The sequence below is a fragment of the Hevea brasiliensis genome, chromosome 16, assembly GCF_030052815.1.
Source record: "Hevea brasiliensis isolate MT/VB/25A 57/8 chromosome 16, ASM3005281v1, whole genome shotgun sequence".
Taxonomy (NCBI): Eukaryota; Viridiplantae; Streptophyta; class Magnoliopsida; order Malpighiales; family Euphorbiaceae; genus Hevea; species Hevea brasiliensis.
Genome location: NC_079508.1, coordinates 68,941,628 through 68,965,338, shown reverse-complemented (window position 1 = coordinate 68,965,338; position 23,711 = coordinate 68,941,628). Strand labels below are relative to the sequence as shown.

Here is a 23,711-nt window from a genome sequence, read left to right as displayed (position 1 = left end):
CCTTATATACCCACTTAATTAAAATCCTAATATTTCCACATGAATGCATATTAATACTAGCAACCATAATTATCATCCTATCCTCATTTGTCAAGTTACTAAGAAACGTTTTTTCTTTCATGTAAAATGTAAAAAAAACAAAAATGTGGTCCTTATTTTGGCAGCCTAGCTGCTACCATAACATAATACCAACAGCTCATGCAAGGTTTTTTTTTTTATTTATTTTTTTTTCATTAATTGCGCCCCACTTTGTTTGTTAGAGTTAATTTTCGAGACCAACTCAAACTTAAAAAAAAAAAAAAAAAAAGAATGCATGATATTCAAGGGTATTATAGTCATTTGACTATTTTTATATTTAAAGAATGAATATAAATAATTAGACTATAATATTAAATTAATTAACATTTTAATATATAAAGTAATTTTATTATTTATATAATTTATTATATTAAAATAAATTAGTATTTAATTTGCTTATTATTCTCTTTAAATTTAATAATAAATAATAAATATTACACCGACGGTCAACCTAGGAGCTCTTTGAAAGAATACTAATAAAGAAAAAAGCTTTATAGAAAGCAACGGCTAACAGTCAGCTTGCTTTTTTTTTTTTACTTATTTGTTTAATGTTAATTTTTTTATTTATTTCTCTTGATTTGAATTTCCTTTTCCTTTATTAAGGGCACATCACAGTTCTTACTAATTAATATTTATTTGACATAATTAGTGGTGATTAAGATAATGACGTATTAACCAAATATTAGTTCTTTAGTTTTTAATAATTTTAAAACAAAAAATAATTAATAATTAGTACCAATATTTTATTGCCACCCATCCATTGAACTAAAAATTTAAGGCCATGGAGAAATTCCAAGTGTGACGGAATTAGCATATAAATAAAGTAAAAACAAATCTTAACGCACGCACACTCTTCTAACATTAATTTTTATGTAGAATTTCGATTCTCACCTCTCATTTCTTTAGTTATTATTATTATTTTTTTTAATAAAGATAGAAGCACATATTATGAGTTAATTAAATCAATTACAATTGAATTTGTCAAATAATCCGTTATTAATGTGTATAGAATTAAATAATTATTTAACATTATTTTTGTTAGCTTTCAAAATCAAGCTGATGGTGGTTAAAGAATTCATAACCTAAAAAAGGATTAAATAATAATGCCACAGAATTGGGGTTGGTTTACTGAATTTGGTAGATTTGTATACTTTATTTCCAAAGGTGCAAATATGTGCAGTCAGGATTGCAATATATTGTACATATATACCTGCCGTTTGGTTGGGTAACCCACACAAAGAAATATGTTTATATATATATATATATATATATGCTTATTAAACAAAAAAAGGAGCTGTAGCTTTGCTTGTTGTGTGGGTCCAGTTGTGGCTTTAATTTTCTTGGCTTAAAAGATGGCCATGGACATGGATGGAGGAGCTTAGGCGGTTAAAAGCTAAAACCCAACCCAAACATATCTATCAGCAAATGGTCCTCACAAAACTTCTACACGCAACTGTCGCTCTAACCACCAATTTCATTGGGGTTGGAGTCCTCGTTTACCAGCTAATTCTAGTCCCATTTCGTTTTTTTCTTTTTTTTCTTTTAATGTGATTAATTTTCACTTTTATTCATATTGCCACTTCTTTTATTTTTTTTTTCAAAAATTATATTATATGATTTTTTTTTTCACCTTATCAGTAGTAACCCTACAGAAGATTTTGAGAATTAAAATCTTGTGTGAGAGACCATCAATCACTGGGAAAGTGGAGAAGTAATAGTCAAGTTCACATGAGATGAGCACATCAAAGAGTTGGACTGTTATCCATCAATGGCCAATTGCCTTCAATGCAGAGGGTCAGCCACTGGCAAGCAGTAATATCATCATATGAGTTTGAGTTTTTTTATAGTTGCTCTCATATATATATATATATTGAAAGTGACCTCTTTGATTATGAGCAGAAATGGCTGTCCTACATTATGTCAACACATATCCCATTACACTAGGTGCATTTTAATTGCATAATATATTCTACTATCGCTGTGCCAGAAAATTCAGGTGAAGTGCATTAAATTCATCTTAACTTAAAGCACTGAATACCCATGAGCGGTCTAATTTTATTTGGATGATAAGTCATAATCACACTGATAAATATTCAAGTTTTGCGTATTGTCTCTACAAGATTTTAGGTGATTAAGGAAGTTTCAATGACTTAATCAAGCAATTAAGATTTTTAGTCTGACAAAAAAGGAGTTGGAGGTAGCTAGGCTTCCGTCTTCACAGAAGACAAGTACAGATGCTTGAGATAATGTACAGTAGAGAGAAGATGGTGATCATTCTCTAGATGGTCCCCTTCAACCTTTACACCTTATTTCTGAAAAAGGAGAAGGACCCTTGATCCTCTTCCTCATCATTACTTTTTACCATAAAATTTGCATAGGAATAAGATTAAAATGATGGGTCCATATATGTGTACGTTTAATTGTTACTTTCAATTTGCAAACCAAGAGACCTTTTTAGGCTTATAATTAAGCTATCATCAAGCTATATATGGGGAATCTCACAATAAGAAAGTTAAATATAATTACTTTGTTTTTAAAATCCAATTAACAGGAATTTATATAAAGGAAAATAAATGGAGGATTAGCAGTCTCATTTATCCTTTTTAATTAGGTAGCTAATATTATTTTATTTATGGGAGTCACATGAATATAGTTTCCTTTGCCTTTTTCTTTTCGTTAACACATATAAAGTTGGAAGTGTGATTAAGTTGTATGAAAACATGCAAAAGATAACAAATTAAAGACTATAAGATCTACAGGAAAGAGAGAAAGAGAGAGCAATCATGAGCATATGTGCACACGAGAGACAACAGAAGGTGCTCACGTGAAGCTGGTCGACCCCATTCACCCTCACAAGAACATGGAAAGAGGCCAAGACTTTTGTTAAGAAGAGGCCATCATACACCTCATCATGATATTGTTTTGCCCTCATTTTCAGTCGTCAAAGCCTCATCTACTGTCTATATTGGAAAGAGTTGGAGCAAGAATAGATGTTATGCAAGTGCCAAGAAAGAAGGTTCTATTTTGACAGCATATCTCCAGAATGACAAATAGGCAAGAGAAAACCATAACTGGACATGAGAGAGCCCATAAGTCCTTGAGAACTTCTCTGGACAGAGGCTTGGGCTGGATGGTAATAAGCCCAAGAAGTTCTTGTATGAATTGGACTTGTTCCGTTCCTAGTTATTGTGGGATTTGGATTTCCTAAATCAAATAGGAATCCGAATCCAAATCCAAAGCAAGCTAAACTATATGTAAGGGTCCAATGGCTTCTGGGATTTGGATTTCCCTTGTCAAATGGGAATCCAGGTAACCTAAACTTTATATATAAGCATGCCTCATATTCGCGGTTCTTTATAGTCTTCAACAATGGCCGCACTCTCACTCTCAGTTGGTAAAAGAAAAAGAATAAAACCGAGCTGGTCGGAACTTCATGATGATATTTTGGTAGAAATTGCGAAACGAATTTACTCTTTTCGAGATTTGGTTAATTTCAGTGCAGTTTGTACGTCATGGCTATCGGTAGCAACCAAAGAGAAGTTGAACACATCTCCAAGAGTTCCATGGCTAATATTCCCAGAAGGAAAACGCAGGTCACTTTACGAATTCTCAGAAGGGAAAATCGTTCATAAAAATTATCTTCCCAGTAGCCTCGTGAATTGCTTTGCATCGCAAGGTTGGCTCTTGATCAAGAGCGCGGAACAAATCTATCTCATGCATCCCTTCTCTCATGTCAAAATTCCACTGCCCAGTATGATCAGTTATATTAAAAGCAGGAAACCTGTAAACTTCTTGACAAAGATGATCACTAAGGCTTTTTTTATCATGCAGACCAACTGAGAGATCAGATTTCTCAGTCATGATCATGTTTAAGAATTCTTGTTACGGTCTCGCGACTACAAAATTGGCTTTTTGGAAAGCTGGAGAGCAGGTATGGACAGCAATAGATACTGATTCTTCATGCGTGAATGGTACATACTGGAAGGGCCAATTCTATTATATTGATGCGAAGCATAGAATTCTGATTTGTGAGGTTGGAGGTCCTAATCCAACAACAAAGGCCAGGGTCGTATTAGAGTTACCAGGGGGACTTCTTAAAAGGTTCAGTTGTCTAAGAAGAGTTTTTTTGGTGGATTCATCAGGGTCCATGCTGATGGTTTTGAAGGAGATGGTATCTGTAAAGAGAAATTCAAGTTGGAAAACCATACTTTTCAGGGTTTACGAATTAGATTTTGAGAAGGACAAGTGCTTGGAGGTATTGAACTTGGATAAGAAAGCCTTGTTCTTGAGTGAGAATTCATCTTCATCTTCTGTTGAGGGATTGAGCCTCAGCCAATCGGGCTGCAAACCTAATTGCATATACTTTACAGAGACGTCTTCCAATTTTTATAATTGCACAGAAGTTAGTCAGAACTCTACCGATTTCTGTGGAGGGATGATGGGCACTTACAACAAGGTAGATGGAGTCGTTATGGGTCAATATGACAGTAAATTCAGCAGAGCTCTTTGGATCGAACCTAGCTTTAAGTGATGAAACATGTCGTTTTTCACATTAGACATGTAGGGCTTTTTTTTTTTTTTTTTGTTAATTTTTAGTTAAACTAGTCTAATTTTGTATTGATGCCACTAGACCTGTCCATGGATCAGTTGAATTCACAATCAAGCCTAAAATCATTCTGGTCCACGGTTTCGATTTAAATTTATATAGTCTGATTCAAGGCGTAGTAGATCACGGTCCGATCACAAGTGCAAGACTAACCTATATATAGCTAATTAAAATGATTTATAATAATTATGTTTGTTTGAATATGGGTGGTCGTAAAGTAGAAATTTGTCCTTAGCGTCGGCCATCATCCTCAATAACACTCAACAGCATTATTCCTGCATTAGAAGCTGATGATTGCAACAGTAGAGCCATCCCATTTCATCAGCATTCGCAAAGATTGGAAGAGCTTTAATTATCATTATTGGTTGTTTTATCTCTTTCACATGAAAAAATCAGTGTAATTTTTACATCCAAACGTATATATCTAACCAATTATCGATTGTTATTTTAGCTTAAATCATGGTGTATTCTATTTAAAAATATATGAATATAATTTTTTATTAATTAAGTATTTGTAGAAATTTCTAAAAAATCATATTAAATTATACAGGAAGAAAATGATATATATGATAATAGACAAAAATATGAAAAAAAAAATACTAATTACTGTTGCCATACAATATTTAAACATAATATGAAACAAATTTGGAGAGTGAATAGGAATATTTACATGTAGAGCTTCCACTTTTTCATTGACATGTTAGAGTAGCTAGCCGGCCTACTGCCGGCCTTGAGCAGTGAGCGGTACCACATCATGGCTTAAATCTATAAGTAAGGAAAACCCCCAGTAATCTCTCTATGCAGCAACTCCTCAATCCTTTACTTCATCTTCCCTTTCTTTCACATTAATTATATAAACCAAACTCAGTAATTAATCCTTCAAGGACAAGATGAGGCAAGCTGGGACATACTCGGCGATACTGTGGGGTGGTTTATCAGGGAGAAGAGGGGGGCCACACTGCTTGCCCTTGGCAAGGATCAAGAAGATCATGAAGAAATCTGGAGATGATGTGAAGATGATATCTAGGGAAGCCCCAATTGTGTTCTCAAAGGCTTGTGAGCTCTTCATTGAAGAGCTAACACAAAGGTCCTGGATGGTGACCATGCAAGGCAAGAGGAGGACCCTTCTCAAGGAAGATGTTGCCTCTGCTGTTATAGCTACTGATATCTTTGACTTTCTTGTTAACTTGGTGGCTAATAATTCCTGCAACTCCATGGATAATCCTGATCAGGAAATCAATATCAGATCAAAACTCATATAATTCTCTAAGTACAGACTATATTTCTCCATCATCACAATAAACTACGAGCATTAGTTTAATAGTGCTTTGCTCCTCATAATACTTTTGAGTATTATAAACGTATGTAGTGCTGATCAACTGCATTTATTTTAGAATTTCATAAGAACAGTTGTACCTAACGTACTATATTCCATAAGATAAAAAGGTTGAATTTATTATTTATAATTAATTATGGGAGTTTGAACCATACCTTTATTATTATACATGTATGAAAAAGGTGCAATCAGGGCGTACATGATCTGGAAATTGTGCCAAACTGCATGCCAATGGGAATTTGGGAGCTCATTCTGAAATTACGTGCAAATGGACCAAATCAGCATTTCATATTTTAATTTTTACCCCCTGCCAACAAGATCAGGAATTGAACTGAAAAAACTTTGACAGACAAGGATGCGACATGTCGTCTTTTTGTAGAAAGAATATAGAAAACGGCCAAACATATAGAGCATGCATGGTCGTTGTGGAAAAGATTGCTGTGATGTGCCTCGAGAGTAGATTCAAGGGCTTGAATGCAAAGTATATATATTGACTGAACAGTGAACACTAGCCAGGTCTCCATGTTAACTCCAGTGCTTGTCTTCTAGCTAGTTCTCTCCATGCCTAACCAGTGATTAATAATTAAGGTGACATAATGGCACAAAATACCATAGCATACAGAAAAAGGAGTCGGAATCCAGCATTTTGCATAAAAAACTGGAAAAATTGTAAGGGAAAATGTCAGAAGTGGGATTTGAACCCACGCCCTCTCACGAGGACCAGAACTTGAGTCTGGCGCCTTAGACCACTCGGCCATCCTGACTTGCGCAAATAATTTAACAAATTATTTTACTTTAATACAAAATAAGCAAGTTAGCCTTTTCTTTTAGTTATACATCATTTAGCCTCTTAATTACTACGTCACCGTCAATTCTTCTTTTAATCTTGATAAAACTTTTTGCCAAAATGTAAAATCTGATTTGATATGATAAATATAATATGAATATTGCAAATTATAGGAATAATAAGTACATAATTGATTATCAGTTTGAACAATATTTAGGGAAAAAAATGAATGAAAGGGCGTGGGTCCAAATCCCATTTTATATGATTAATCAGTTATCAGGCTAAAGTAAACTATTCCATCATTAAATGGAATAATCTGTCAAAAAATTTGTAACATATAAGTCAGAATGGCTAAATAATTTAGTTCAGTAATTAAAAGTATATTACTATTCATTTAATAAACTGGTGTTGAATCCTCACTATTTCAATCTCCTACTCAAAGGAAAAAAAAAAGTTAAATTGCGAACTTTTCATTACTAGTTAAGATTAATTTCATTACAAAGTTTTTCAGGCTCAAAATTAAGCTGAGAAACAACTTAAAACTACATTTTCAGTACTCAGGCCAGTACTAGACACTGAGAAGTCATTCACCAACCCAAACGGTGGTGGCCGGACTTTTTTCTCTTCAATAACAATCCTCTTTATTGCCTGATATTCTGACATTTTACCAGCAACTGCAGCCACCCTTTTTTCACTTCTTCGCTGTATAACATACTCCTCAGGAATAAAGATATCCATTGTGATGCAACTCCCCTGAAAGAATGATCACAAAGAAGTTCAGGAAACGTTGCAATGTGTGTGAGAACGTTTGAGCCTGAAAGAAGTAGCAAGAAGAGGTGATATTTATAAGGGAGAAAAGAAGAAGTGGGTATATTTATGTTTACCATGGGCGAGAGTGCTCATGTTTTTTCTTCAGACAATCGACACATGTTCTAGTTTCATCAAGGAAATTATTACCAAGGCATGATTTGCTTTTCGAAATGCTTTTTTCAATCTTGCATGCCGAACGTGTAAGGCATCCTGGAAGAGATCAGGGAGAAGGCTTGGCCATGTGATGTGAACATTACAAGGCAACAATCCTGTCTTGGAGAAGAGACATCTGTGCTTCAGAGTATCATTTGTTTTAGTTCAATTCTGTGTTGATGCGATTTGTCTACTGATAGTAATGGGAATCTTGATTCTTTTTTCTTTGTTTTCTCAAAGTTAAATTTTCTTAATCCACCTTTAATAAAGGATCATCTTTTTAACCTCTCTAATGTACAAAATTTCAATTAAAACCTTCAAGAAAAGTAAATTATCAGGTATAAAACCAATTCTTTACAGGTTTCATTTGAAAAAAAAAATTAAATAACCCATACAATCATACTTAATTTTTATTTATTTAAAAATATATTTTTTAAATTAAAAAAATTAAATTCTTTCATTTTAACCATAAAAATTAAAAAAAAAAAATTTAATTTCGTTAGGATTAGAGCAACAACTAAAATGTCATCCTCAATAAGTTAGTTCAGTGGTAAGGGAAAGATGCATTCATCCTAAAATAATAAATTTAAGTTTTGTTGTTAGTATTTTAGTGAGTGGCATATTTAAATTTAATTTATAATATTTACAAAAATTGTGAGTACAATTGAATACTAGAACATATTAATGCTGAGAATGTAATTATTTAAAATTGAATCAGTTTAATTTTCGATCAAAATTTCATAAATTTAAATTTAATTTAAATTATTCTTATTTTTCTTAAATTAAATTAATTTAATTCAAAATTTTTTAAATAAAAGAAAATAAAACTTATAATTCTTACTTAAAATTGAAATTAATTAAAATAAAGAAAATTATGACTCAAAATTATAATTTATTTAAAAGAGATTTTTTATAATTTAAATGAAAGGAATATTTCATAACAAAGCAGCAGATTATTTTATAGATTAAGTAAAATTTCTATTATAATATTATTTTTAAATTAAATTAGATTCATACATTTTAATATTGAATTCTTAACATTTAAAAATTAAAATTAATAATTTCCAGCCAAATCCACGTCAACTCGATGGCAAATGCCCCATGTTACCGGTTACATCACAGGGGACATGCACATGGACACGGACACGGATATGGTCATGCCATGAATTCTCGCTCATTTTCAATTTATTTATTTATTTTTTACAGTTTTAATTTGGAGAGAGTTAAATTTGTACGTATTTAACATGCATTTTTGCAATGCTTAAAATTATTGCATTGCCCGTGAAGTGTTAGATCATTTTCAGTGTACCTAAAAATTTGATTATTTGGGATTCACCTGGAATATGAAATATGTATGTGAATGGGTTATATAAAAATCATAATTTTATTAAAAATTTTAATAGTGATTAATTTTTATTATTAATTCGTGTATTTTTATTTTATTTATTAATAAAAGAATTGATAATTTGTTAGTAAAAATTAATCTATTATAATCTGTTGGTTAAAAAGTTACATTAACTAGTAACAAAATTTTCTTTTATTTTTATATATATATTAATTATTTTTTTATTACATATATAAAGAAAAAGAAGTTAAATTTAAGTATTTTATATTGAATTACATATGCAGCTATGATCAGATCATATTTGTATTTACATATTAATTATTTTTTTAGTAAAAAATTAATTTCTTAAATCAGTGATGAAGGAAAACATTCACTGTAAAAATATGCAATATAAGGATTTAAATTTGTTAATAAGGCAAACAATGTAAGAACATCAAAGGAAATGGCCACCCTCCAGTGATGATGGTTAAAGGATAATTTTAGGAAGTCCTAAAAGTAGCCTAATTACATCAAACACTACAAAACTCGAAGAAAGAACTAAATCACTCTTCAGAAAAAAAAAAAAAATCTAAATCATTCTCATCATCATCATCATCATCATTCAGAAGAATTAGGATTAGTGGTTCTGTGAAAACAAAAAAATCCAACATTTCCCATAGAGCCAGCCCGTTCACGCATGGAAGTAGTCTGCCATAGCCTGTAGGATTTGTTTCCTGATAAGCCCACATCTGGCTTTGTCCATACCCAACTTCCTTTTCTACCTACTACCACCACCACCAACAATTTCTGCAGACACTTACCACTGTTTCTTTCTTTCTTTCTTTCTTCTCTTCTGTTTCCCTGTTTTTTCAATTGGCATCTAGCTCCGTTTGTTGTTCTTGTTACAATATTTCTGGGTCGCCGTGGCTAAGTTCAAAGAGTATATTATGGGAGAAGGGGATCCCAAGGAAGCTGAATCTGACGCCTCCTCCTCTGTGCCTGCACCACCTCGAGATCAGACGATCCCTGCTCGAGAGCTGAAAGAAACTGCTGCCCCAGTTTCAAATGGTATGTGCTCTCTCTCTCTCTGCTGTTTGGTTCCTGGGAAATTCTTAGAGAAAGCAAAATGAAAATTTTTTATAAAATTTTCATGTAGAATTCCGTTTTAAAGAGAATGAGAATGACTTAAATTGAGTGAAATATTCAACTTTTAGTCCTAGTGGAGGAGAGGTTGTCTGAATTCTTGGAACTATTGTCCTAATTAATGGGAAGTTCGAGGTTCCAAACTTTGAACAGGTAAAAAAGAAAAAATTTTCCATGATTTAGAATGGCTTTATTTCTATATTACGTTCACCTTAATTCATTATTCAATAAGAAAAGTTTTGACAACTAAGAATGTTAGTAGAAATTGAAGCAGAAGCTAATTAAGGAGTCTTTGCAACTCCAAAATTCCAAATTCACAGACTGCATTTATTCATGTCATTGATGCTTTTTTTAAGAATTTCATAATAAGCTCCTTACCTGGTGGGCAGAGGTTGCAGATCCTAAGACTGAGATGACTTCAACTGACAGAGGTATGGGCAAAGTACAATATATGTTGAACTTACCATATTCTAATCATGAAATTTGTTTTAATTAAACTTGACATAGTATTATTTCAGATGCTGAGCTAGCAAAGGTTGAATCAGAGAAAAGATATGCTTTAATCAAGGCATGGGAAGAAAACGAGAAGGCTAAAGTGGAGAACAAGTAAGATCTAAGTTTATTATCAGTACATAATGGTTGTTAAAATTTAGATAATCTCTGATAAACTTCAGTTCTTGAGCTAGCGCAACTTAAGTATACTGTGTTGTCAAATAGAACTCACAAAAAGCTCTCAGCTGTTGCATCACAAGAGACTACCAAGAAAGCATACGTGGACACAAAAATAAAGAAGTATGAGGTAAAAAAAAAAAAAAATCTCTATTGGCTTTCTTTTAATGCTGCTCAAGAACCATTTGGCGAAACATGTGTCAATGATCTTGTGTATGACAGGAAAAGATTGAAAAGAAGAAGGCCAAGTATGCAGAGAAAAAGAATAACAAAATAGCAGAAATCCACAGGGCAGCAGAAGAGAAGAGGGCAATGATTGAAGCAAAACGAGGTGAGCAATGTCTCAAGGTAGAGGAAATTGCAGCAACATACCGTTCACTTGGGCATATGCCAAGGAGGTATCTTGGTTGCTTTGGCAGCTGAAATGTATTAGCAAATTCTAAAGAATAATAAAATGAGAAAGAAGGGTTTCAGAATTGATTATGCACCATTCTTTAGCTTGTTTTGCTGGTGCTCTGCAAATTAAAGTTGGTTTGGTGTCGTTGTTTATGTACGGCATGTCAGCTATAGGTTCACCTATGTAACATTACCTAGGTCATGGAAACAGGTTGTTATTGGAAGTGTTCTTCTTTAAATATATATATATATATATATTTGTTATTTTTTAATTTTTTTAGTGACTGGATATCAAAAGGATCTGTAGCTTCAAAAACTGGGGAAGAAAATAAGATGAAGTAAATGCAATTAGCCTTGCATCCATTGCTGCCTGTGGCCTAGGCTTCATCTTCTCTCAATCTATTCACATATGGCAGCACAAGTTGGACGCCTGAAAAAGGCCAAGAAGTACAAATCTCCATAGGAAGATAGCGATCAAGATTAGAAGATCCGATGCCATAGAGACCACCTTGTCATCCGATTAACTGAGAATAAGAAGTATTTAGGCTGAAATTTTGGGGAAAAAAAAATTAAGATTTTAATAATAATTAGGGAATGTAAGTAGGGGTGAGCACTGTTCGATTTGAATCGAATATATCGCATCGAATCGCCATAATTCAGTAATTGAGTTAGGTTTTCAAGATGATTCAGTTTGGTTTAGTTTTGTATTTTAAGATTTTGATTATTTCGGTTCGATTCGATTTTGAAGAGAAAAAAAATCGATTAAATTGAACCGAACTAAATTACTTTATTGATTTTTAAATTGATTTATTTTTATAGGAAATTTATAATTATATGTAATTATATATATATATATATATATATATATATATATATATATATTATTTTTAATTTCATTGATTAATGGTTATTAGGTTCAAACTAAAGTCAAAATCAGATTAAATAACTTAAAAATCAAATCTAAATTAAAAAATTCATCCAAACTCAAAAACTGATCGGTTTAAACCGAATCAAACTAAAATAAAGCGATTCTATTCGGTTTACTTTTTCATTCATTTTGATTCGGTTCGGTTTTTAAAATATAGTAATTCGATTAATTTGGTTTTGATGATTCGATTTGAACCAAATACTCAGCCTTAAATGTAAGCTTATAGGTTCTAAATAGGGAATTGCAATTTTCGGTTGCATCATATAGGGTTTGTTAGACACTGTTGTTAGAGTAGCTATTGAGAAAAACTTTTTTTAAAATATATCGGTTAGAGAATACTAAAAATTAATTAAAATTAAATTTAATATGTTTTAGTTATAAAAATACTAAAATAACAAAATAATTTTTTCAGAAACATCTAAAATAGTGCTTTTCTGCAAAGCGTTTTTATATCCTTGAATTGTTGACGCATAAATAAGAGTCTTATGTAAGTTCACAACATAAAATCAATAAGATGCACAATCAGATGATAATTGTTCCTTCTCACAATGCATCACAGGAAGCTATTCGGCATGTAATAGCATCTGCCAGAGAGGATATCCCTGCTTCCAGGCCATAAATTTTGTAGTGCTGAAAATTTTCAAACACGTATCATCAATGGCTAGAAGCAAATACCAAGACATAAAAAGAAATACATGTACCTAACACCATTTCACCCAACTAACCTTTTGTATTTGTGCTTGGTTTGCTCTGCCTTCCAATTCCTCCAAATTGATTTATTTTCCATTGATTAGTTTCTCTACAACTTACATCTAATAGAGTAACATAACATAATCACAACCAGAATGGCAACACCTTTGAATTAATAATGCAATGCTTTGAATGATGCTACAACATCTATGGAAAACCTCACCTCATCTAAAGAAGCATTGAAACAAGCTGCCAGGATGTATGTAGTGGTTTCAGAGATCCCACATCTTTTCAAAGATTCTGCAATCTAGAAAAAAAAAAAGCTTAAAATATTAATTTTTTTGCCTAATTAGTTAAATACTAATTAGTTAAACAGATCTTTTAAATACTAATTAGTTATACACACTTGGAAACTATCCATAACCCTAGGCAAACTTTAAACCTTGTTCCCTAAAAACATTTTTCTTTTCCTGAATATATATTTGAAATAGTGTATTAAAATACCAGATTTTTTGTGGCAATCAAACAGGGATGGAGAGAGAAAAAGGCAGGTTGATAAAGAAACTATAATTCAGTTACTATTAGCATTGAGAATAAAAGTGGAATTTGCCAAATGGATTCACTGAAGGTGAGAATAACTGTTTTTCACACTCAAAATGGGGAGCTTTAGCTCTTCAGATTGCAGAAAGGCTTAAACTTTGTCATCCAAGACTCAAGTTGTGAACAATTGTCTTACAGTACTAACTGGTTCAGCCTATTGACAATAAATGTATAATGTTAATTGCTAAATATCAATTAAAGAAAAATCCATAATAAAATCCAATTTCCAGAATATGTTCACCTTTAAACTAAACTAAGTTCAAACGTCACATGCCAGCTTCTCTGCAATCTGCATATCTCCCAACTACTTTGAACAAAAGGAGCACCTAACGAAGAATTCCAGATTCAAGCTTCCAAGACAGGAAAACCTGTTACTTACAATGCAATAACACTAAATTATGTTGAATTCCCATGGAAATTAAACCAGTAGTAACCATAAAAATTTTCAAGATCCCCAACTTGATTATATTCCGTGTTTTGCCAGCAACAATCTACCTTAAGCTATTTTTACCTTCCTATATCATCATGTCAAAGGAAATCCAAACTACTAAGACTCCAAATTCTAAATTATGCCAATGCCCAATAATTCTTGCCTCGAATAGCAAAAACTTTCAATTTGAAACCAAGAATTCTTCCAATTAGAGATTTACACAACTAAAAAAGAAAATTAAAAAGCATACGGAAGTATGCACAGATAGAGAGAGAGAGAGAGAGAGAGAGAGAGAGTCACTTGGAATTGGTGACATATGCGAAGAGAGCGAGAGAAAAGGTGTTTCCATTGACGTCGAAAACCTTCATGGTTGGCCCGTGTTCGTTGCCAGTGGCGACTGCCTTGGGTGCGGTGGCTTATGGGCGTTTGGATGGAGGAGATACCACCAGCTAGGAGAGGTTTACGTGAAATGATCTCATGTGACTTTGACAATGTGCAGTTGGCAATCACTTTTGACTTTGGATTTTATTTGTCAAACATCATCAAATTTTAAGGAATTTTTATTTTTTATAAAATCACACACTCAATTAAATAAAATTTTTTTATTCATAGTGTTTTATAGTAGGATTTATTATTATTATTATTATTGTTTTAATAATATAATAATTATTAATTAAATGAATATATACTCCACAAAAAATACTCATTGTATTTGAACTCTCTTTTATTATATTACAATAAAAGCTAATCATTAAATTATGATAAAATAGTAAAATTTGGAATATGAATGATTAATTAGTCTCATAAACTAAATTTATTTTTTATTTATTAAGTTAGTAATATAATGGGGGTAGCTCCCTCTTTTCTAAATTTTGTCATCCCACCCAATAAAATTTGAATTGCATGTTTTAAAAAATATGTTAGAATTAATATTATTAATCTGATAAATATTCGAATTCAAAATATTATTAGTACTAAATAATTAAAGTTAGCATTAAAAAATAACAATTAAAGTTAGTGATTTTTAAAGGATTAACTGTAAAAAAAATTTCTAAAGTTCGGTAATTTTTATAAATAAATTCTAAAATTTATATAATTTTTAATTAAATCTTTATGTTTAATTAATATGTGAAATTGATTCGCCGATTAAAAATTTATTAATATACTTAACAACAGTCCTACGTTAGCTTATATATAAAAATTACTTGAGAGTTTTTGTTAAATATATTAATGATTTGTTGACGGTCGGATCAATTTGAGACATCAATCAAATCAATAGGTTTAATTGATAATTATGTAAAATTTAATATTTAATTATAAAAATTAATAAATTTTATAATTTTTTCTGAAATAATTAACTATAACTGATATGAAATTCTCATTAGTATACTAATAATTTATTTACGATCGGTCAATATCATTCAAACAGGAGAGATTCACAATTATATAAATTTCATGATTTAATTGTAAAAATTAGTAAACTTTAAAAGTTAAAATAGGTGCAAATTACTACTTAAAAGTACCGGTATTAAATAGAATAAATTCAATATTTTCATTTCCAAAATTAAATTTCAATCTCTAACGCTCATGGGATGAATCATTTATATGTAGCCACCCTGGAGATAACAAATTTAACTACCATACAAAAAAAAAAAATTATTTGTAAATTGATCCATTTTATCAGGAATGAGTAACCTGAGATCTCTAACCTGACCACCTGATAAGATGGTCTAATTCTGGATAATATTAAAAGAAATTTATTGCAATTGATCCCTTTTTTCAGGACTATTCTTCATGATCAGCAATTTAATCCGTCTTTGTAGTGAGGATGAACCCTATTCTTAGAAAATAGCAAATGTGGTGAATTCATTATCCAGAACCATTCCACTATATATACTGACTTTAAACCTGTTGGTGATGAACACAAATTAAGGTTAAGAACAACAACAAATTCTTGAGAGTTCATTCTATCTCAACATTCTGAGATAGACTTGAACTTTCACTTTGTTGTTGTAGCAATCCCCTTTACAAGCCTTAATTTCTAGTTCATTTTAAGATTAAAAAACAACACAAGTAGTAATAATGGTGTTTACCGGAACCATAGAGAAATGCAAGGCTTGCGATAAGACTGTTCATTTCATTGAAATGATCACGGCTGATGGAATTTCTTATCATAAGACCTGCTTCAAGTGCAGTCATTGCAATGGACTCCTTGTGGTAATCTCTTATATCTTTTTTGTAAAATTCCTTTTGTTGTAAAATGGATGGCATAAGGACCCCAAATCCTCAATGCATTCTGAAGTTGTATTGTTTACGATTGTGTTGCAGATGAGCAGCTATTCCTCAATGGAAGGAGTCTTGTACTGCAAACCTCACTTTGAGCAACTCTTCAAAGAGACTGGCAGTTTTTCTAAGAAATTCCCATCATGTAATTAGTCCCTTCTCCTTTCTTTATTTTTTTTCGTCTTCAGTTTTTTTTTTTAATTTAATTTGCTGATAATTAAGTTCCTCCAATCATGTCTTTTCAGCCGGAGAAAAGAAAAATGGACTGGTATGTAGATTCTTTTCCATATGCCTGATTTTTTCTTTTGTCATGGAAGTGTCCATCATGTTCCTTACTATTGATGCATATTTTCTCCTCTCTGCAGGCAAGGGCTCCTAGCAAAATATCCTCCATGTTCTGTGGCACCCAAGACAAGTGTGCCCGCTGCAACAAAACTGCATACCCTTTGGAGAAGGTCTATAAATATAATCCAATTCCTTCATCTAGTCAACATGGTTTAAGTGGACAAGAAATTTTTATGAAGCTGTAAGCAAATTTTTTCTTTTAACAGGTAAGTGTGGAGGGAGAATTCTATCACAAAACATGCTTCAGGTGCTCTCATGGGGGTTGCTACCTTACACCCTCATCCTATGCTGCTCTTGATGGCATCCTTTACTGCAAGCCCCATTTTGCTCAGTTGTTTAAGGAGAAAGGCTGCTACAATCATGTCAGAAAGAGTGCCTCAGTAAAGAAAAATGAGGCAAATGCACAAGAAGAGAAACCTGAAGAAGAAGAATCCAAAATTACAGTGGTAGCAGAACCAGATCCAGAAGTAGGAACAGAAACCAACTCCGAGGAAGCCCTTGCACAAGAGCAATCATAATCCATAAGAATGAGCATGATTAGTCCTCAATGTTGTCCTTGTTCTTTTTCACCTCCAGCAGAACATTGGAATTGCTAGCCAAGGCTTATTATCCTTGTTCCATTTTCGCTCCATTGCAAGCAATAAACATGAACATTTTTGTTTGAGTTGGGCTTGGAAGTTTTTTACAGTTGCAAAATCAATGGGGAAGTTTTGCTCTTTCTTTTTTATGATCAGGGGAAGATGAAGGAAATTGAAGTGCAGAATTTTCTTATGGTTAGGAATTTTTCCAAATGGAAGTCTTGTTGATCCAAATGTACGGGGGAGTGGCCTTTACAAGCAATAAACATGATTTTGCTTTGTTGAATTGATAATGAGTTTAGCTCACTCACCAATTGTCTCTTGTTTGATTATATTATATCCATGGCACAGGATCCTGCACAATAACACATGCATACAGTAACACCAAAGAATAAGGAAACAGAAAATAAATTTCTTAACGAATCTATCTAATTGATTAATAATAAGAAGATAGTGATGAACATCCATAATCTAATCCTTGGCGGGGCACTTATCAATTATATCCCATTGTCAACGTGGCTCATTTTAAGAGGATATCAAACATTTAAATGCCACGTAAGCATCACCAAACAGATAAAGGAAAGCTCCCTTCCTTCCTTTCAAAACACACCATTCGAATTTGCAAGATCAAAGACTCTGTAAAATTTCAATGCCATTTAGCACTTTCTCATGAGATTACTCCTTAATTTACAGAAATGGATGGTCTCGCTCTCGCTACCGCCTCTTCCGCCAATACCAACGCTTGCTCTTCCTTGTCTATCAATAAATCGCATTTTCCTTTTGTGTCAGCTGCAGTAAGAGGTATAAGAAGTAGAAGAAGAGAGGTGGGGTTCCTTAGAAAGAGTAAATTTGTTGTTTTGGCAGCAAAAGAAGAAGAGCCCAATCTTGACCAGTGGGACCAAATGGAGCTCAAGTTTGGCCGCATGCTTGGTGAAGACCCCAAACTTACCCTTGCCAAGGTCCTTCTCTCTCTCTCTCTCTCTCTCTCTCTCTTTCTTTATATTTGAATGTTTCTCTCCTTGAATGCTGTATTGGGTATTCATGAAAATTGATATTTTGCAAGTTGCTGCTATAAATTTCAAGAATTCATGAAAATTATATTTTTTAACTTGCTGCTATAAATTTCAAATTGTTATGAGCTAATGGTGTTATTTTATTGAGTTTGATTTTATGGTTGTTTACTTTGGTTGCTAGATAATGGCTAGAAAGGCAAACCCGAATGTTTCGTATCTCGAAGTTGAGAAATCATTTTACGAGAACAAGGGTAAAATAGTGGAAATAAGGGAACTTCCTTTTGATGTGTCTAAGGATAAGAAACCATCGAATTCATTAGATGGTTTGAATTTGGTTCGCCCTGTTCCTAAAGTAGGATTTAAAGTTCAAGCTGATGGTAAGCCAGTAGCAACCGTGATAAAGAAGCCAAGCCAACCAGTTGGAAAAGCCATGGATAATACTAAGCGCAGTGTTCCTAATGTTATCTTAAGAAAGCCAGCTATGTTCGTTGAGGATGATGTGGAAGATAAGTCTACTTCAAGGTCTAAAATGAGGATTAAACCAAATTTGACCTTGAAAATGAGGAATGATCAAGCCAAGGGAAAGTTTAGTGATATGACTCTGTTGAGAAAGCCAGAACCATTGAGTGTTGATAAAAAGGAAGAATCTTTGGATAATCCAGAGACGAAATTTTGCAATGATGCAACCAGATCGAGAATGTGGAAGGAACAAGATGGGCATAACTATAGTGGTTTTACTCTATTAGAGAAGCCTGAGAATACAATGAGTGATGTTAGGCAATCTTCAGAAACTGGGGATGGTGCAGTTGCAAATGAGCAAGAGCTAGAAGATGACTCCAGATTAGGTAATTAATTATATTGCTTTATAGGTATCCTTTATAGTTGGAGTTGCACTTGCATATGTTTGATTATCTGGTGTTTTACTTTCGTTATTTTAACTTTTAATTACCTGGAAGATTCAAACTCAATGTCTATGCTAATAAGAACCTATCTTTTGCCTCCTAAGCAAGTTAAATGTCCTTTTATTTGGAATAGTAGAAAAATGATTTTCTGCTGGATTTTTAAGGAATGCAGCCACTTGATAAGAGCAATATTGGGCCCAGTACAGAGGAAACTGCAACAAATGTATCATCTGATGGAAATTCTGTTGATTCCACTGTCAAGATCTCATCAGAAGCTACACTGCAAGGGAAGCCAAAGAGGTAAGGTACTTGAAATGTTGTATCTCCTCTTCCCTGTCAAAACATTTCCATATCTTTTAACATGCTGCTTCATTATAGATTCGACTTCTCATTGAAAGAAGCATCAACCTCTATCATAGAAGAGATGTCTATTTTACATCCAGAAAGTCATGTAAATGTTGATGAGCTTTTGAATCGCCCTCCTACATCACCTTTAGAGGTCAGATTGTAATATCTTTGAGACCATCTAGATCTTTTAATCATTAGATGTTATGCCATAATTCTAGGAATTTTTTGAACTTATAGGATGCTGATTGGTCCAAAGCAGAGGATCTGCTCAGGACAGGACATAGGGGAGAGGTTGAGTTAGTCAGCTCCAGCACAAGAGGCTTTGTTGTAAGTACAGTGTAAAGAAATGATTAAATGCACTTTGACATGCCCTGCATTTTCTCCTATTTTACCATATTTGTATACAACAACAAGTTCATTTAACTTTCTGAGTTTGGTGCAATTATTTTACAGGTATCTTTCGGCTCGTTGTTATGTTTTTTGCCATACCGTAATCTTGCTGCAAAATGGAAGTTTTTAGCATTTGAATCTTGGTTGAAGCAGAAAGGCTTTGACCCATCAATCTATAAGCAAAATTTAGGAATTATTGGCAGTTATGATGTCTTAGACAAGAACCTTTCTCCTGATTCAAGAATGGATCCGGTTGGACAAGAAATTGCACCAGATATGAAATTGGAGGATCTTCTTAGGATTTATGACCAAGAGAAACTCAAATTCTTGTCCTCATTTGTTGGTCAGGTTTGAAGAAATAGGTTTGATATTTGAATCTCAAGTACTTCTCAAATTCTGATCAACTCTTTATTTGCAGAGAATTAAGGTGAATGTGGTAATGGCTGACCGGAAATTGAGGAAACTTATAGTTTCTTTGAGGCCAAAAGAGAAGGAAGAGTCAATTCAGAAAAAGAGATATCTCATGGTGAGGAACGCATATCTAGAGGCAGTACTTGATGATGCTCAATCCAGTCTTTTGGAAGTTCTATATGCAAATTTTAAATTCTCGAAAACATTTAGCATTGTTTGATAGTGACACTTATATCTGCAAGTTCTGTTGTTTTGTATTTATGATGCCCCCACATAGAATTTTCAGTTGAAATTACTCATATCAAATGAATTAGAGATGCATGTTGGACTTGGCCCTGAATGAAATCAGGATATTATATAAGTATCCTCATTTTATATTGTCCAAGAGCTTGTTTTTCATTTGATCAAGTCAATTTCGGGTCTTCTAGCTTTTATTCCATTTGTTATTGCAGGCTAAACTTCAAATAGGAGACGTTGTGAAATGCTGTATCAAGAAAATAACTTACTTTGGAATTTTTGTTGAGGTAAAATGATTTTGTTATATTTGTTGAGACATTAAAGACTATTGCTGCTCATGTTCTTAGAAGCATGTTTCTTAGCAATATTTCAGTACTGTTTTAATGGTTGCATAATAAGGAGATATGAATAGTTTTCGAGGAAATTAGTTGATTTGCTGGTTTAACATTTAAACAGCATGCTCAATGTCATTTTTTGAGTACAACTATCTAAAATGCAGTGATAACTAAGAGTTCAAAGCTCATAATTATCTTTTTTTAAAACTGAATCTTAACCTAAAAGAGCTTCTGTAGGTTGAAGGTGTGCCTGCATTAATTCACCAGACAGAGGTGTCATGGGATGCAACTGTGGACCCTGCATCATATTTTAAAGTTGGTCAGGTATGTCAATCTAGTTTTCATTAAATTGCAGAAATTTATAGTTCTGCTTACTTTAACCTGTACCTGTAGTATTGTCATAAGCACAGAACTATAAATTGGATAAGTCTTGGCTTGTGAAAACTCTAGATCTTTTTGCTATTAGTTCTTCTTCTTCCCATTTTCTGTTTGTTGTCTGTGCTTCACCTAAAGCCTAACACAATCAAATACTTTGAATATTGTTGATACTTCTTTTGCTGCTGACTCTTTCATTCTGTTTGAATTTTGAGATAATGTTTTCTGGTCTCAGATTGTGGAGGCAAAAGTTCACCAATTGGATTTCACGATGGAACGTATTTTCTTATCATTAAAGGAGATTACAGTAACTAATCTTTACTTAGTTTATGCAATATCTGAATTTTTACCCTAATCTAAGCTTTTATTTGGCTGTGTTTTATATTTGTTTCTTGTATTTTCACATGGTAGCCTGATCCACTGATTGAGGCCTTGGAATCTGTGGTTGGTGATCGTGATTCCTTTGATGGGAGATTACAAGCAGTGCAGGCAGATTCTGAGGTTTGTTTTAGTCCTGCCATTTTATTTCTGCAAGTAAAAGGCCCCCCACTTTTTTCTGATGAACAAGGAATTTCACTGTGACACTCAAGTAGAATGTATAGAAAAGAAAAGTTTCAGAATATTTAAATGTCATTGCATTAACATGTTTTTAAATTAAAAAGGTGCTGGAGAATGTCTATAATTAGTTGCTCAGTTTCTTTCCCTGGTTCTCTACATTATGTTGTGACATCTGTCCCTGACAATATGATTTGGAATTCTGACAGTGGACTGATGTAGAATCACTTATCAAAGAACTGCAACAAATTGAAGGGATCCAGTCCGTAACTAAAGGCCGTTTTTTCTTGAGTCCTGGTTTAGCCCCAACATTTCAGGTAACTAACTTTAACCCAGTTACTTGAAGTTTGCTTGTCAAGCTCTGGTATATGTGGTTTTGCTAATTGTTAAAATTTAGGTTCCTATTTGATGATCAGCTCTAAACAGGTGTCATGCACAGGTTACAAAAATGTTGCTTCTTAGCAATTGGTGGCATTCTCCTCTCACCCAGCCCTTCATCCTTTTGTGAACAATGTTCTTTCTTGTTTTATTTTATTTTATTTTTTTAATCCACACTGGGAATCCAAATGTTAGCTGTTACTGGAGTGTTGTTTTAACTATTCAAGTCAATCCTTTCTTTCTTTCTTTCTTTCTTTGTTTTATGTGTGCTTATAACTTTACTCTCTTTTAATATAGCTTAAAACAAACTATTAAAAAAAGTGGCAATTTTTCACTTCCATCTGGATCACAGTGATCTACACTTGTTTTTAGTTCTGCACACAATATTGGTTTTCATACGTCAGTCCAAATATTGAATAATCTCACCCATCTGTCTTCTTCTTCAGGTATATATGGCGTCCATGTTTGAAAATCAATACAAGTTACTTGCTCGATCTGGAAACAAAGTACAAGAGGTAAAAATTTCATTCATAGTCTGCTGCATCTGCATAACTGGATTACTTGTGCTCTCATTACTCTTCCCCTTCATTCAGAGATGAAATTTTCAAATTGGAAGTTCATCTGTCTTTTCATAAATAGTTGAAAGCATTTAGACCTCATCTCTTGATATGAAATTATCTTTAATTTGACTTCAATACTAAAACCATTTTAAATTCTACACTTTTTATATTGTTTCTAAGCCCTTGACTTTCACCTCATAAGAAGCTTGCATTGAACTCATTAACAAAAAAAATCATATAGTGCTTGTGCTTTTCCCTCAGAAAACAAAGGTCTATTGCACAAGAACATTAACTGTTAACAGCTTAAAGAATTTAGATAATGATGATAAATCCTTTATTTGAAGCAGGTGATAGTTGAAGCATCATTGGGTAAAGAAGAAATGAAATCTACGATTTTATCATGCACTAACAGAGTGGAATAACTAATTAGTTGCTGGTTCACAAAATTTCATACGTCCTCCTATTCAGCCCACTTAGATGGTGCGCTGTGTTGCTACATTGGTACTGCAGGTTTGACTCATTGCATGGTTCTTTATTCTAGAGAGTAAAAACAGGATCTCATTGCAGTGATCGGGCATATGGAGAGGGAGAGGATGGGCAAGGGCAAAGGTGATGCTTTTTCAGTTTTTCCTTGTGTATTGGAAAGGGAGTTGATGACACGAGTCATTTAAATTACAGGTTATATTGGTGTCTTAGCAGAACAGAAAATTCAATTGATGTTGTATTTTTTTTGGAGTTGAGCTTCCATCATTCCTCCCCTTTCTTCTTCTCATGTTACGCTTAGTTGTGTGGAATCTGTAGCTCTAATCTTTGTCTTAGGGTTCTTATCATGCAGCAGTATTAGCCTTGAAGTGAAGAAAGGTTTAAACTTGAAACTTGTACAACATCTGTGAAGGGCAATACACTCGGAAAAAGTTATGGAATGGCATGGCATGGCTTCAGTGATGAAAGGCTTTTAAGTCGTTGGTGGTTGAGCTGATTGCGTCTTGTTTGTCATTACTTGCTAAAGCAGCTTTTAAATTCTCACCCATCACGGCTTAAAATATTTAGG

General features: G+C 33.1%; 4 protein-coding genes, 1 long non-coding RNA gene and 1 other non-coding gene across 9 annotated transcripts; 4 read left to right on the top strand and 2 right to left on the bottom strand.

The window, feature by feature from the left end:
* The first annotated feature begins 5,373 nt into the window (after positions 1-5,373).
* LOC110643506 (nuclear transcription factor Y subunit C-3-like) lies at positions 5,374-5,989 on the top strand. Its single transcript, XM_021795894.2, has one exon. The coding sequence runs from the start codon at positions 5,575-5,577 to the stop codon at positions 5,944-5,946; it is 372 nt and encodes a 123-aa protein (XP_021651586.2). The 5' UTR covers positions 5,374-5,574; the 3' UTR covers positions 5,947-5,989.
* A 711-nt stretch (positions 5,990-6,700) lies between these two features.
* On the bottom strand, positions 6,701-6,784 carry TRNAL-CAA (transfer RNA leucine (anticodon CAA)). The gene has a single exon. It is a non-coding gene; the product is annotated as a tRNA-Leu (tRNA).
* A 2,895-nt stretch (positions 6,785-9,679) lies between these two features.
* LOC110643492 (remorin) lies at positions 9,680-11,526 on the top strand. Of its 2 annotated transcripts, none has more exons than XM_021795876.2 (5): positions 9,680-10,162; positions 10,636-10,668; positions 10,756-10,843; positions 10,955-11,036; positions 11,129-11,526. In XM_021795876.2, the coding sequence occupies exons 1-5, from the start codon at positions 10,042-10,044 to the stop codon at positions 11,327-11,329; spliced, it is 525 nt and encodes a 174-aa protein (XP_021651568.1). In that variant the 5' UTR covers positions 9,680-10,041; the 3' UTR covers positions 11,330-11,526. The 2 variants fall into 2 exon arrangements, with proteins under 2 accessions (XP_021651568.1, XP_021651567.1); XM_021795875.2 differs by having other exon boundaries at positions 9,696-10,162; positions 10,627-10,668.
* Positions 11,527-12,647: 1,121 nt separating this feature from the next.
* LOC110643508 (uncharacterized) lies at positions 12,648-14,446 on the bottom strand. Of its 2 annotated transcripts, XR_002492650.2 has the most exons (5): positions 14,251-14,446; positions 13,762-13,888; positions 13,144-13,227; positions 12,956-13,042; positions 12,648-12,860 (listed from the first exon to the last, which is right to left on the bottom strand). It is a non-coding gene; the product is annotated as an uncharacterized LOC110643508 (long non-coding RNA). The 2 variants fall into 2 exon arrangements; XR_002492649.2 differs by lacking the exon at positions 13,762-13,888 and having other exon boundaries at positions 14,251-14,442.
* Positions 14,447-15,879: 1,433 nt separating this feature from the next.
* LOC110643511 (LIM domain-containing protein PLIM2b-like) lies at positions 15,880-17,442 on the top strand. The gene is made up of 5 exons (XM_021795898.2): positions 15,880-16,167; positions 16,279-16,378; positions 16,479-16,501; positions 16,599-16,688; positions 16,785-17,442. Exons 1-5 carry the CDS (start codon positions 16,033-16,035, stop codon positions 17,094-17,096), a joined length of 660 nt encoding a protein of 219 aa, XP_021651590.1. The 5' UTR covers positions 15,880-16,032; the 3' UTR covers positions 17,097-17,442.
* Positions 17,443-17,761: 319 nt separating this feature from the next.
* LOC110643512 (uncharacterized) lies at positions 17,762-23,588 on the top strand. Of its 2 annotated transcripts, none has more exons than XM_021795900.2 (14): positions 17,762-18,115; positions 18,351-19,014; positions 19,236-19,371; positions 19,450-19,570; positions 19,657-19,746; positions 19,873-20,157; positions 20,228-20,335; positions 20,673-20,744; positions 21,030-21,116; positions 21,403-21,474; positions 21,579-21,668; positions 21,932-22,039; positions 22,547-22,615; positions 23,171-23,588. In XM_021795900.2, the coding sequence occupies exons 1-14, from the start codon at positions 17,852-17,854 to the stop codon at positions 23,174-23,176; spliced, it is 2,172 nt and encodes a 723-aa protein (XP_021651592.2). In that variant the 5' UTR covers positions 17,762-17,851; the 3' UTR covers positions 23,177-23,588. The 2 variants fall into 2 exon arrangements, with proteins under 2 accessions (XP_021651592.2, XP_021651591.2); XM_021795899.2 differs by having other exon boundaries at positions 23,008-23,588.
* The last annotated feature ends 123 nt before the right edge of the window (positions 23,589-23,711 follow it).